Below are 15,507 nucleotides of genomic sequence, written 5' to 3'. Positions count from 1 at the left end.
TAGTACTTGGCTTTGTGTGAAAGAAAACACAATTACCTATGTAATACCCAACACACCATACTCATGCAGTAAATATTGGTGAATGCAGATGCTGTACTAGAGATGACAGAAGTACAATTAAGAGTCCTATTTTTCACTGAATCTACTAGTTGAATAAGGATGCCATATAGTAAAGCATAGAAAAGTTAAATATCCATTCCCTATGCAATGTAAGAAATGCTATACAGTAATATGTCATAAATTGCCAAATAATAATTTACTAGAATACAGAAAAAAATTTGCACCTGCGTATGAAAAGATTCTCAGAAAACTAAGAATAAAGGGAAATTCTAACTTGATACAGCCTGTGTACCTCAAGTCTATAGCAAAAGTTATATTTCATTGAGAAATTTTGAGCACAATTTAAATAAGAGTAGGAGATAAGAAAGAAGAAATAAAGTTCACTATTCATATATGATATAGTCATTTGTATAAAATCCAAAACAGTCAGCAAACTACTAGAACTGAGAAAATTCAGCAAGGTTGTCTAATATAAGTTTAATTTATAAAAAGCAGTTGTTTCTTCTATACCGAGAGATCAGCAATCTTTTTTAAATGTTTTCAGCTTTGTGGGCCATACGGTCTCTGTCATAACTATAACTGCTGATGTAGTATGAAAGCAGCCTTAGACATCATGTCAAGACATGGCAATGCCTGTGTTCCAATAGAACTTTCTTTGTAAGTAGATGGCAAGCTTGGATTTGGCCTGTGAGCCATAGATTTCTAACCCCTGCCATTTATCATGAGAAACTCACTTAGAAAATAGTCTGACAAAAATTAACTTAATTAAAAATGCATAAAACCTTCATGAGAAAAAAAATCTAAGTTTACTAGAAAATAAAAGATTGTCATGTGATACATGGCTTAACCTAGTAATGCCTGATTTCTTTAAAGCACATCAGTGTCTCCTGTTCAAAATTTTTTTTTTTTTTTTTAAGAAACTTGACAAATTCATTTTAAAGTTAGCATAGACCAATACAGGTCCAGAATTAGCTGAGTCAGTTTTGACAAAAAAGAGGAAGGAACACTAGACCTACAAAGTAATTGAGAGTTACTGTAAAATTATACTAATAAAAACATAATGCTAGCAAAAGAAAGGCAAATAGATTGGTATAAACTAGTAATCTCAGAAAGATTCATGTATATTTGACAACTTGGTATATGATGTGGCACAACTAGGTAGTGAGGTTGCTTAAAGAAGATGATTACTTAGATTTAGTAGGAGTACTGGCTATTTGGAAAAAAAAGAAAACTAGATCCCTACCTTCAACTTTATATGCAAAGGCTAACTTTAGAAGGATTAAAGACCTAAACAAGAAATATAACACTTATATTTAATGAATTCACTTACATTTAGTGAATAGTAGGCTGGACATGGTGGCTCACGCCTGTAATCCCAGCACTTTGACTGGTCAGGAGTTCCAGACCAGCATGGCCAACATGGTGAAACCCTGCCTCTACTAAAAATACAAAAATTAGCTGGTATAGTGGTGGACACCTGTAGTCCCAGCTACTCGGGAGGCTGAGGCAGGAGAATCGCTTGAACCCAGGAGGCAGAGGTTTCAGTGAGCCAAGATCGTGCCACTGCATTCCAGCCTGGGTGACAGAGTGAGACTCTATCTGAAAATAAATAAATAAATAAATAAATAAATAAATAAATAAATAAATAAATGTGAATAGTAGAAATTTTGGAGAATAACTACATCATAGGGATCATAGAACATCATGTTCAAATTTAGTAGATCTGATTACATCAGAATTAAGGATTTCTGTTAAAAGAACTATACACAGAGTTAAAAAGTCAGATGTCAGCTTTGGAACTTTTAAAACCTAAAGGGAATAATACCTGTAATATATTAAGAACTCCTATAAGTTAACAGAAACAAAGAGCAATAGCTTTTAAAAAATAGGTAAAAGATACTAACAGACAATTTAAATAAAGGGTAGCCAAGTGCTGACAGGTAGATGAGAAGATAGACAAACTCACTAGTAATCAGAAAAAAATGAAAGCAAATGAGATACAATTTTTCACCCATCAAAATGACAACTATTTAAAAGTTTGCTGATGCCAAGTGTTGGGTATGGTGTAGACATCTGTGTACTTACGATGTGAGTGTAAACTAATATTGTCATTCTGTAAATCAGTCAATAGTTAATTAAATCAGAAGTGTTTAATCCCTCTGACCCAGCACTCAGAGGAATTTTTAAACAGATCTTTGAGGATATAATCTTTGTAGCTGCATAGTTTGTGGTAGTGGGGATTTGGAGATAGCCTAGCTAAATATCCATCACTGTTAAACAGAGCAAATAAGAAAAATGAAATGATAGTAACAGTGGTGAAATCTTTAAAACTAGATGAAACTTTAAAACATACAGTTGAGAGAAAGAAACAATGAGATTCATAAATGTTTAAGAACATAGAAAAAGCACAGTAGAAGGAAATCGGAGTAGAGATAATAGAGGAAACAAGTTTGAGGAAGTATCACTTGCTAAATTTATTTATATTATATTTCTATAGTTGAAGCAAGGATACAGATTCTTTTTTCTGGATGAAGACTGGCTTAAAAAAAACAAATGGGGCTGGGCACGGTGGCCCACACCTATAATCCTAGCACTTTGGGAGGCCGAGGCAGGCGGATCATTTGAGGTCAGGAGTTCAAAACCAGCCTGATGAACATGGTGAAACCCCGTCTCTCCTAAAAATACAAAAATTAGGCGTGGTAGCAGGCGCCTGTAACCCCAGCTATTGAGGAGACTGAGGCAGGAGAATTGCTTGAACCCAGGAGGCAGAGGTTGCAGTGAGCCAAGATCGCACCACTACACTCCAGCCTGGGTGAGAGTGAGACTCCGTCTCAAAAAAAAAAAAAAAAAAAAAATAGAATGCCTCTGTGTTCATTGAAAAGCACATTTTAGGCTGAGCAAGGTGGCTCACACCTGTAATCTTAGCATTTTGGGAGGCCAGAGGAGGAGGATCACTTGAGCCCAGGAGTTCAAGATGACTCTGTGCAACATAACAAGACCCTGTCTCTACAAAAAATAATACAAAAATTAGCCAGGTATGGTGGCATGCACCTGTAGTCTCAGCTACTCCAGAAGCTGGGGTGGGAAGATTGCATGAGCCCAGGAGTTCAAGGCTGCAAAGAGCTATGATCACACCACTGCACTCCAGCCTGTGCAACAGAGTGAGACACTGTCTCCAAAAAGGAAAAAAAAAAAAACAAAACAGAAAAGCATGTTATAAGCACATAATATTAGCTTAGGCAGATTTAACTCCAGCACAGGGCATGTAATTTTAGGTCCTTAGGAAGGACTTCAAGATATTAAGATATAGAACAGTTTATACTCCTCAAAATTGTCACATTTGCCAGAAGGCAACCCCTGGCCTTCAAGGTGGCATGAAAATGCTAGTTCTAATATATATCACTAACCTGGAATTTGTCCATAATGTTGCATAGCACATAATCAGTTCCTAGCTAGGGTGTCAAATACCAAAGAAAAATAATTAAAGCTGTAATATGGTGATAGAAGAATCACTGGTAGAATTTATTAAAACAGTTTCCTGGGCCCCATCCTCAGAATTTCTTATTCATTATATCTGGGTGTGGCTCATTTCTAATAAGCTTGCAGGTGACACCAATGCTGTTGGTCTAAGGATGACACTCAGAAATTTTGTAAGTAATGTTTATGGATATTTACTATGTGAACCACATAGTGGCATCCAGGGTTCCCACCCCAGACCAGCAAAATGTAAATCTTTATAGTTAGCCAAGGAATTTGCAATTAAGTACTTCATATGAGCAAGAAAATATAAGAATATTACCACAAGTAGGCACATGTGAAACCGCATGTTAGTATTTTGTCTGTTCGATACTGCTGAAAATAGAGGAACCTACTTAGTGCTCTGATGTCCTATTTTGTATTGGCCCCATTTTGATTAGATTTGAAACTGTATCCTCACCTGAAGCGTAAATTTCGGGGGGTACTTGAGAAGAAATGCTAAATATTCAAAAAATGTTAAGGGTAAAATTTAATTTAAAACATGTAGTCATTTAGTTACAAAAAAAGTATGTGTATATGCTTTTAATCAGTACCTAAAACAACTCAAACTCTGTATTAGAAATCTAAGAACCTACCCAAAAAATACTCAAAAGTTTTCTGGTCAGGCACAGTGGCTCACGCCTATAATCCTAGCACTTTGGGAGGCCAAGGTGGGCGGATCACTTGAGGCCAGGAGTTCGAGATCAGCCTGGCCAACATGGTGAAACCCCATCTCCACTAAAAATACAAAAATTAGCCAGGGGTGGTGGCAGCGCCTGTAGTCCCAGCTACTTGGGAGGCTGAGGCTGGAGAACCACTTGAATGCGAAAGGTGGAGGTTGCAGTGAGCTGAGATCACACCACTGCACTCCACTTTGGGTAGCAGAGCGAGACTCTGTCTCAAAAAAAAAAAAAAAAGTTTTCTAACTGAATTTTTCTACTAGATAGCAACATATAATTTGAAATTTTTATATTCATGCTGCATTTTTAAACACTACTTGTTTTATCAGGACTTGCATTTCTTATCTAGTTTTTAAGTTTGATTTCTTAAACAACCTCTTAAAAACATGATCCTTTCTATTGATACCTTAGAAAAAGTTTTCCTCCCTAGTTTTAAAAAGTCTGTTAAATTTCACTTTTTTTTTTTTTTTAAGGATGTTAGCATTGGGTGGATAATCTAGTTGTTTTAGTGCAGACATGTAGCTAGTAAAATCTTGGATTTCTAAACATGATTTTACAGTGGAATCATTATGGAAGCCTGGGGGTTCCTAAAGAGAGAATTTGATTTAAATTTATTCATTTTCATTAATTAGTCAAAAAGCATTGTCAAAAGACATGTGCTTAAGTATTTGGTGAAAAAAAAATAAAGAGTCATTGATGATTTTGAAGAGGTGATTTTTCTTGGACTAGAAAACATCCATAGAAAAATGTACCATCGTCCAGAATAGGACATGAGTGGCAGAAAAAAAAATCAAATGGAAAACCATGCTAATAGCTCTTACTCATACACTGTCCCTCTGCCATTTGTGGTGTTCTGATTAAGGGAATTCCAAATTGATGACTGAAACACTATAAACTTAATCTCATGACACAATAGTATTTTCACAGCACTGTCTTCCTGAGTGCTCTGCTTGGAGAGAGGAAGAACTTTATAAATAAAACCATTGCATACTACTTTTTTGGTTGGGACAGATACTAAGCACCTAGGTGATTCTGCAGTATTCTGTTTTTTTACACTATCTTAAATGTCTTTAGAAATTTTTAGAGAATATTTAATCCCTGTTTGCATTTATAACTGCAAAGCAGGTAAATGGATTCGGAAATGATTCATAGACTCCTTTGGTTAAAAATTATTAAAATACATGTTGGCTCTAGCTATTCTTTATTCCTTGTCATTCAGCCAGTTCATACATTTCAGTAACACCAGTCTTCAATTTGAAATGCAATCTGTGAACCATAAATCTAGAGTAATATTCCAAAATCTATAATTTGTTGTTGTTGTTGTTTTAAGACAGAGCCTCACTCTCATTACCCAGGCTGGAGTGCAGTGGAGCAGTCACAGCTCACTGCAGCCTCAAATTCCCAGGCTCAGGTGATCCTCCCACCTCAGCCTCCCAAGTAGCTGAGACCACAGGCACACCACCACACCTTGCTAATTTTTGGGGTTTTTTGTTCTTTTGTTCGTTTGTTTTGTTTTGTTTTTATAAAGACGAAGTTTCACCATGTTGCCGAGGCTGGTCTCAAACTCCTGGGCTCAAGCAGTCTGCCCACCTCAGCCTCCTAAAGTGCTGGGATTACAGGTGTGAGCCACCATGCCCAGCTGTTATCTTTTTAAAAGACATTTTGAATCCTTAAATTTCCTTTTATGCCTTTTTGTATGTTGTTATTCTCATTAAGAAACAGATGTAGAGTGGTGTTTTCTGAGACTTTAAAGTTTGAGGTAATGAAATAGCCAAACAAAAATGTTTAGGTTACACTTAAAGGGAACTGCAGTATGGAGTACTGAGAACTGCAGGTATGGAGTCATATTCCTATAAATGGGAATATAAGCATATATAAATTATCTAACCAAAAATGTAGAGACAACATACCAAAACCTTAAAGAGCATCCTGAAGTAATGAAGAAGGACAGCTGGCATCAAATAGAATAATCATGAAGGCTCAGGAAAACTTGTGCTGATTAAAACAAAAAATCCCTTACTTTTTAGGGATACATACATACTGTTGTGTTTTCAGGTGAAATTATGGGTGTCTAGAATTTGCTTTAAACTACTCCAGCAAAAGAGAGGGCGGGAAGGAAGCTGAAGGGATTATAGAAAAAAGAATGGTAGAATGTTAATTTTTGAATACCATCCTTTTGTAGTGGCCATATGTGCTGCTGAAGCGAGCACTAGAATGTTATTTTTAAAGCTAAGTTTCTGATATTAGGTACATGAGGGTTAATGTATATTTCAAAATTTCTGTAATAAAGTTTAAATAAAAATGGGTTGCAAGTTTGGTGGTTAGATTCATAATGGCTGAAAAAATTATTGTAATTTCATTTATTTAAAATGGAACATTTTATGTTATCAAATATTATATGTAAAAGTAAGCAGTCAAAATAAGGAAAAATAGAGCTATGAAAAACAATTTATATATAATATAAATCTACTTAAACTCACTTTTTTATGTCTTTAAGTACCTAACACCCTACATGGCATATAGGAAGCACACAGCAAATGCTTTTGAACTGAACTAATCTGTATCTTACAACAGTAAAAGTGTTTAATTTTTTAGGAGATTTAGAATTTTCTTTTTCTTTCAGAACTTGTCTTAGGATGATTATTAGAAATGGAGAGTGTAATGTTGGTCTTGTTTTTGTTACTAAGATAATTTTTGTTTTATGATGTTAGGTTGTATGAAGTTAGGTTGTTTTACAATGTTGGGTTTGAAAATATAAAAATCTTTAACTGTTTTACTGTGTCAACGTTCAGACTTAACTTCTCTGTATTTTGGTTGCTTAATATGGTGGTAGATTTCCATGAGTGTTAAATGTTTAGTTGACTTACTAAAAGCAACTTCTGTTTTTCTATTGAAGTAAGAGGCTCAACTTAGCCTTGAATTACATGTTTTTAGTTGAAACATATTGGGCATAGGGAAATTCAGATACTACAAACATTCATTTGTCAGGAGTAAGGCTGAATTTTCTCTCTTCATGAAACCACTTCAGCTAAATGGAAGTCTTACCTTTTTCTGTCTGAAGGCACGATATGTTATACCTAGCCCAAACTGGCCCAAATTAGTTTAATTCTAGGTAAGTGGTTTGATGTCTAGTTAATGTATGATATTCTTAGCATTTTTTTCTCTCCTTTTTCTAGAGAGCCACTAGAGCAGAGTTGCTAGTGAACAGTTTAATTTCCACATACGTCACAGAAAGAGAGCTAAAGGGCTCTGGTTATCATCCACAGACTGACCAGTCAACCCCTAAATAACCTGATATTAACTCCACAAATGTTAGCTAGATTGGACCATGTGTAATCTGAGTCAGAAGTCGGAATCAGAAGAGATAAATGATGCGTAATCACTCATCAGTAATGTCTGTAACAGTATTGTAAAATTGTTATACTTTACCTTTCCCTGTCGACCACATCCATCCTTACCTCTCTGATCACCTTACTATTTAAGGACAGTCCCTCTACTCTACCTATAGTATTTATCTCGATGCTTCCTGGTCCTTGCTTTTTCTTTTATTATCTCCTCTCTCCTACATATATAAATGCCTAGCATAGTGCCACACATACGGTAAACACGAGTTCATTATTTTTATTTCTTTTCTAATGCCATCTTCCCCCTCAGCCTATGAACATAGACACATCTTCATCTTTAAAACCAAAAACCATATACTTCCTCCATATACCATCCTTTAGCTTTTTTTTCTTTGACAGCCACCTACATTTAAAAGACTATACTTAATGTTGCTTGCCACCCATTCAGGATTTAACAAACTTCTTATTTGTCTTTTAACCTAGTTTGTTTGACCTGTCTTTAGTATTTCTTTTTGATATCCATCTCCTAAAGAAATTCTCTGAATTTGAATGCATGATATTACCTTTTATTCCAAGGATTTTGCCTCTCTGACCAGTCCTTTTTCTGTCTAATTCGGTTCCTCTTTAGGGTTGCCACATTTGGTTTTGCAAATTGTACACAGCTCTAGGGGGCATCATTCATATCATATGTTGTCTATGTGACAGGCCATCCCTGGCACGGTGCAGTGCAGCTTCACTAACTGTTTGCAGCAGCTCTGCTCAGACCTTAAATGCATTGACATTCACTGAATTTCTGTCAGAAGACCTCTTTTATCATACCATAGTAGGTGTTCAAAATTAGGTGATTCTATGCTAATCCTCTCCCCCAGCTCAAACTGACACAAAATACGCCATTCTGTATTTCTAGACTAGACCACTTTTCTGAATTCCAGATTTTTCACAAATTTCATGTAGGACTCACCACCTCAGATTAAACCAAATCTTTTTGCCCCTCCTTCTCCCATCCCCTCAACCTAAACGGTCTCCATTTCCTGTATTGCCTATTTCAAGTACCATCTGAGAGCCATCCTGAGTTCCTCCTCCAGCCTTTCTTCTCTTGTCTAGTTAGTCAGCAAGTCTTGCAGATTCTGCCTCCTCACCTGAAGTTTTCAAACATTTTGATCTTGGTACCCCTTTACATTCTTGAAAATTATTAAAGACCCAAAGAACTTCTGTTATATGGGTTATAGCTATTAATATTTGTCATATTCGAAATTGAAATAAGATTTTAAGGTATTTTAAAATAACAATACAAAACCATTGTATTTTGACATGATTAATACTTTTATGAAAGTAACTATATTCCAAAACAATAAAATTACCAAAAAGAGCTGTATTGTTTTTTATTTTTGCAAATTTCTTTACTATCTGACTGAATAGAGGACAGCTAAATTCTTGTATATTCTTCTGCATTTAATTTATTGTAATACAGTGTTTGGGTTGAAGTACATGAAGCAAATTCAGCCTCACACAGATACATAGTTGAAAAGGAGTATTTTCAGATCATTAATGCCACATCAAAACTTGACCAGTGGTGGTTTAAGTCTTAAAGTTTATGATAGAATCTGAAACTATATCAGTGAACCTTTTATAATATTAAAATCTTTCAAATGTAAATTTCATGCATTTTGGTCATTTGAAAATATTGATTCACTGAGTTATACAGATCTTCCAAATGTTGACACATTTTATTCTACAATTTTTTTCAAATCACATTTTTTAAAACATCACCTATCGTATAAGAAAAACCTAAGTATTGGGAAGCTGTCAACTTCGTGGTGTCAGAGTCAAGTTTTCCAAGATTCTATCTAATTCTTTATCGAAAGCCCAGATTTTATCATTGGCCGCAAATACATTGTTTTCCTTAAAGACGCAGCCTTCCTTCATTCGTTTTTCAGAAAACCTCTGCTTGATAGCTGTATTAGTCCATTTTCATGCTGCTGATAAAGACATATAGGAGACTGGGCAATTTACAAAAGAAAGAGGTTTATTGGATTTACAGTTTCACATGGCTAGCGAGACCTCACAATCATGGTGGAAGGCAAGGAGGAGCAAGTCACATCTCAGAGAGAGCTTGTGCAGAGAAACTCCCGTTTTGTTTTGTTTTTTTGTCTTTTTTTTTTTTTAAGTTCTGGGATACATGTGCAGAATATGCAGGTTTGTTACATAGCTATGCATGTGCCATGGTAGTTTACTGCACCTATCAACCCGTCATCTAGGTTTTAAGCCCCACATGCATTAGGTATTTGTCCTAATGCTGTCCCTCCCCTTGCCCCCCACCCCCCAACAGGCCCTGGCGTGTGTTATTCCCCCTCCCTGTGTCCCTGTGTTCTCATTGTTCAACTCCCACTTATGAGTGAGAACATGTGGTGTTTGATTTTCTGTTCCTGTGTTAGTTTGCTGAGAATGATGGTTTCCAGCTTCATCCATGTCCCTGCAAAGGACATGAACTCATTCTTTTTTATGGCTGCATAGTATTCCATGGTGTATATGTGCCACATTTTCTTTATCCAGTCTATCAGGATGGAGATTTGGGTTGGTTCCAAGTCTTTGCTATTGTAAATAGTGCTGCAGTAAACATACATGTGCATGTGTCTTTATAGTAGAATGGTTTATAATCCTTTGGGTATATACCTAGTAATGGGATTCCTGGGGCAAATGGTATTTCTGGTTCTAGATCCTTGAGGAATCGCCACACTGTCTTCCACAACGGTTGAACTAATTTACGCTCCCACCAGTAGTGTAAAAGCATTCCTGTTTCTCCTAGTATAGAAGCATTCCTGTTTCCCCACATCTTCTCCAGCATCTGTTGTTTCCTGACTTTTTAATAATCGCCATTCTGACTGCTGTGAGATGGTATCTCATTGTGGTGTGATTTACATTAATGACCAGTGATGAAGAGCTTTTCTTCATATGTTTGTTGGCTGCATAAATGTCTTCTTTTGAGAAGTGTCTGTTCATATCCTTCACCCACTTTTTGATGGGATTTTTTTTTCTCATGTAAATTCGTTTAAGTTCCTTTTAGATTCTGGATAATAGCCCTTTGTCAGATGGATAGATTGCAGAAATTTTATCCCATTCTGTAGGTTGCCTCTTCACCCTGATGATAGATTCTTTTCCTGTGTAGAAGCTCTTTAGTTTGATTAGATCCCATTTGTCAATTTTGGCTTTTGTTGCGATTGCTTTTGGTGTTTTAGTCATGAAATCGTTGCCCATGACTGTGTCCTGAATGGTATTGCCTAGGTTTTCTTCTAGGTTTTGATGGTTTTGGGTTTTACATTTAAGTCTTTAATCTATCTTAATTTTTTATAAGGTATAAGGAAGGGGTCCAGTTTCTGTTTTCTGCATATGGCTTGCCGGTTTTCCCAGCACTGTTTATTAAATAGGGGATCATTTCCCTATTGCTTGTGTTTGTCAGGTTTGTGAAAGATCATGTGGTTGTAGACGTGTGGAGTTATTTCTGGGGTCTCTGTTCTGTTGCATTGGTCTATATATCTTTTTTGGTACCAGAACCATGCTGTTTTGGTTACTGTAGCCTTGTAGTATAGTTTGAAGTCAGGTAGTGTGATGCCTCCAGCTTTGTTATTTTTACTTAGGACTGTCTTGGCTATACAGGCTCATTTTTGGTTTCACATGAAATTTAAAGTAGTTTTTTCTAATTCTGCAAAGAATGTCAGTGGTAGCTTGATGGGAATAACATTGAATCTATAAATTACTTTGGACAGTGTGGCCATTTTCACAGTATTGATTCTTCCTGTCTATGAGCATGGAATGTTTTTCCATTTGTTTGTGTCCTATCTTATTTCCTTGAGCAGTGGTTTGTAGTTCTCCTTGAAGAGATCCTTCACGTCCCTTGTAGATTGTATTTGTAGGTATTTTATTCCCTTTGTAGCAGTTGTGAATGGGAGTTCACTCATGATTTGGTTCTCTGCTTGTCTGTTTTTGGTGTATAGGAATGCTTGTGATTTTTGCACGTTGATTTTGTGTCCTGAGATTTTGCTGAAGTTGCTTATCAGGGTTAAGGAGATTTTGGGCTGAGACAATGGGCTTTTCTAAATATACAATCATGTCATCTGCAAACAGAGACCATTTGACTTCCTCTCTTGCTATTTAAATACTCTTTATTTCTTTCTCTTGCCTGGTTGCCCTGGCCAGAACTTCCAATACTTTGTTGAGTAGGAGTGGTGAGAGAGGGCATCCTTGTCTTGTGCCAGTTTTCAAAGGGAGTGCTTCCAGCTTTTGCCCATTCAATATGATATTGGCTATGGGTATATCATAAATAGCTCTTATTATTTTGAGATATGTTTCATCAATAACTAGTTTGTTGAGAGTTTTTAACATGAAGGGATGTTGAATTTTATTGAAGGCCATTTCTGCATCTATTGAGTTACTTATGTGGTTTTTGTCATTGGTTCTGTTTATGTGATGGATTACTTTTATTGATTTGCATATGTCGAACCAGCTTTGCATCCCAGGGATGAAGCTCACTTGATCATGGTGGATAAGCTTTTTGATGTGCTGCTGGATTTGGTTGACGAATATTTTATTAAGGATTTTTGCATCGATGTGCATCAGGGATATTGGCCTGAAATTTTCTTTTTTTGTTGTGTCTCTGCCAGGTTTTGGTATCAGGATGATGCTGGTCCCATAAAATGAGTTAGAGAGGAGTCCCTCTTTTTTAGTTGTTTGGAATATTTTCAGAAGGAATGATATCAGCTCCTCTTTGTACCTCTGGTAGAATTTGGCTGTGCATCAGTCTGATCCTGGGCCTTTTGTGGTTGGTAGGCTATTAATTACTACCTCAATTTCAGAACTGGTTATTGGTCTATTCAGGGATTCAGCTCCTCCCTGGTTTAGTCTTGGGAGGGTGTATTTGTCTAGGAATTTATTCGTTTCTTCTAGATTTTCTAGTTTATTTGCATAGAGGTGTTTATAGTACTCTCTGATGGTTTTTATTTCTGTGGGATCAGTGGTGATATCCCCTTTATCATTTTTATTGTGTCTGTTTGACTCTTCTCTCTTTTCTTCATTCTTCGTTAGTCTAGCTAGCAGTCTATCTATTTTGTTATTTTTTTTCCAAAAATCCAGCTCCTGGATTCGCTTATTTTTATTTTTTGAAGGGTTCTTCCTGTCTGTATCTCCTTCCGTTCTGCTCTGATCTTAGTTGTTTCTTGTCTTCTGCTAGCCTTTGAATTTGTTTGCTCTTCCTTCTTTAGTTCTTTTAATTGTGATATTAGGGTTTCAATTTCAGATCTTTCCAGCTTTCTGATATGGGCATTTAGTGCTATAAATTTCCCTCTACACACTGCTTTAGCCGTGTACCAGACATTCTGGTACATTGTCTCTTTGTTCTCATTGGTTTCAAAGAACTTCTTTATTTCTGCCTTCATTTTGTTACTTACCCAGGAGTCATTCAGGAGCAGGTTCTTCAATTTCCATGTAGTTGTGCCATTTTGGGTGAGTTTCTTATCTTGAGTTCTTACTTGATTGCACTGTGGTCTGAGAGACTGTTAGGATTTCTGTTCTTTTGCATTTGCTGAGGAGTATTTTACTTCCATTTGTGTGGTCGATTTTAGAATAAGTGTCATGCGGCACTGAGAAGAATGTATATTCTGTTGATTTGTGGTGAAGAGTTTGTAGATGTCTATGAGGTCCACTTGATCCAGAGCTGAATTCAAGTCCTGAATATCCTTGTTAATTTTCTGTCTCATTGATCTGTCTAGTATTGACAGTAGGGTGTTAAAGACTCCCACTATTATTGCATGGGAGTCTGAGTCTCTTTCTAGGTCTCTAAGAAATTGTTTTATGAATCTGGGTGTTCCTATATTGAGTCCACATATATTTAGGATAGTTAGCTCTTCTTGTGGCATTGATCCCTTTACCATTATGTAGTGCCCTTCTTTGTCTTTTTTGATCTTTGTTGGTTTTACGTCTGTTTTATCAGAGACTAGTATTTCAACCCCTGCTTTTTTTTTTTTTTTTTTGCTTTCCATTTGCTTGGTAAATACTCCTCCAACCCTTTATTTTGAGCCTGTGTCTGTCTTTGCATGCGAGATGGGTCTCCTGAATATAGCACACCAGTGGGTCTTGACTCTTCATCAAATTTGCCAGTCTACGTCTTTTAATTGGGGCATTTAGCCCATTTATATTTAAGGCCAAATATCGTTATGTGTGAATTTGATCCAGTCATCATGATGCTAGCTGGTTTTTTTGCACATTAGTTGATGCAGTTTCTTCATAGTGTCATTGGTCATTATATTTTGGTACGTTTTTGCAGTGGCTGGTACTAGTTTTTCCTTTCCATATTTAGTGCTTCCTTCAGGAGTTCTTGTAAGGGCTGCCTGGTGGTGACAAAATCCCTCTGCATTTGCTTGTCTGGAAAGGATTTTATTTCTCCTTTGCTTCTGAAGCTTTGTTTGCCTGGATATGAAACTCTGGGTTGAAAATTCCTTTCTTTAAGAATGTTGAATATTGGCCCCCACTCTCTTCTGGCTTGTAGGGTTTCTGCAGAGAGATTTGCTGTTAGTCTGATGGGCTTCCCTTTGTAGGTGACCTGACCTTTCTCTCTGGCTGCCCTTAACATTTTTTCCTTCATTTCAACCTTGGAGAATCTGATGATTATGTGTCTTGGGGTTGATCTTCTCATGGAGTATCTTAGTGGTGGTCTCTGTATTTCCTGAATGGGAATGTTGGCCTGTCTTACTAGGTTGGGGAAGTTCTCCTGAACTAGGTTGAGGAAGTTCTCCCGAGAGTTCACGTCTCTCTGAAGTGTGTTTTCCAACTTGGTTCCATTCTCCCCGTCACTTTCAGATACACTAATCAATTGTAGGTTTGGTCTTTTCACATAGTTCCGTATTTCTTGGAGGCTTTGTTCATTCCTTTTCATTCTTTTTTCTCCAATCTTGTCTTCACACCTTATTTCAGCAAGGTGATCTTCAATCTGTGATATCCTTTCTTCCGCTTGATCGATTGAGCTATTGATACTTGTGTATGCTTCTCTGATTTCTCGTGCTATGTCTTTCAGTTCCATCAGGCCATTTATGTTCCTTGCTAAACTGCTTATTGTAGTTAGCAGTTCTTGTAACCTTTTATCAAGGTTCTTAGCTTCCTTGCATTGGGTTAGAACATGCTGCTTTAGCTCAGAGGAGTTTGTTGTTACCCACCTTCTGAAATCTTCTGTTAATTCATCAGTCTCAGTCTCCATCCAGTTTTGTGCCCTTGCTGGAGAGGAGTTGCAATCATTTGGAGGAGAAGCAGCATTCTGGCTTTTAGAATTTTCAGCGTTTTTGCGCTGGTTTGTCCTCATCTTCATGGATTTGTCTACCTTTGGTCTTTGAGGCTGATGACCTTTGGATGGGGTTTTTGTTGGGGGTCTTTTTGTTGATGTTGTTGCTTTCTGCTTGTTTGTTTTTCTTCTAACAGTCAAGCCCCTCTTCTGCAGGTCTCCTACAGTTTGCTGGAGGTCTACTCCAGACCCTGTTCGCCTGGTTATCACCAGTGGAGGCTGCAGAACAGCAAAGATTGCTGCCTACTCCTTCCTCTGGAAGCTTCGTCCCAGAGGGGCACTGGCCTGATGGCAGCCGGAGCTCTCCTGTGTGAGGTGTCTGTTGACCCCTGTTGGGAGGTCTCTCCCAGGCAGGAGACACGGGGGTCAGGGACCCACTTGAGGCAGCCTGTCCCTTAGCAGAGTTGGTGCGCTGTGCTGGGAGAATCCCCCTTGTCAGGATCAGCTGCTCTATTCAGAGCCAGCAGCTAGGAAAGATTAAGTCCACTGAAGCTACACCCACAGCCGTCCCTCCCCCAGTTTCTCTGTCCCAGGGAGATGAGAGTTTTATCTGTAAGCCCCTGGCTGGGGCTGCTGCATTTTC

General features: G+C 37.3%; 1 protein-coding gene across 4 annotated transcripts in view; it reads left to right on the top strand.

The window, feature by feature from the left end:
* USP15 (ubiquitin specific peptidase 15) overlaps positions 1–15,507 on the top strand; it is a 146,619-nt gene that overhangs the window by 68,146 nt on the left and 62,966 nt on the right. Inside the window, exon 7 of one of the 4 annotated variants that reach the window (XM_055248778.2) lies at positions 7,433–8,967. The exons of the other annotated variants lie outside the window; for them this stretch is intronic. Within the exon in view, the coding sequence (XP_055104753.1) occupies positions 7,433–7,457 (25 nt within the window). The 3' untranslated portion in view covers positions 7,458–8,967. Of the gene's footprint in view, positions 1–7,432; positions 8,968–15,507 lie in introns of those variants that run through there. 4 annotated transcript variants of the gene reach the window in all.

This window comes from Symphalangus syndactylus, chromosome 17 (assembly GCF_028878055.3).
Source record: "Symphalangus syndactylus isolate Jambi chromosome 17, NHGRI_mSymSyn1-v2.1_pri, whole genome shotgun sequence".
Classification (NCBI taxonomy): domain Eukaryota; kingdom Metazoa; phylum Chordata; class Mammalia; order Primates; family Hylobatidae; genus Symphalangus; species Symphalangus syndactylus.
This window is presented reverse-complemented; position numbering and strand designations above follow the sequence as displayed.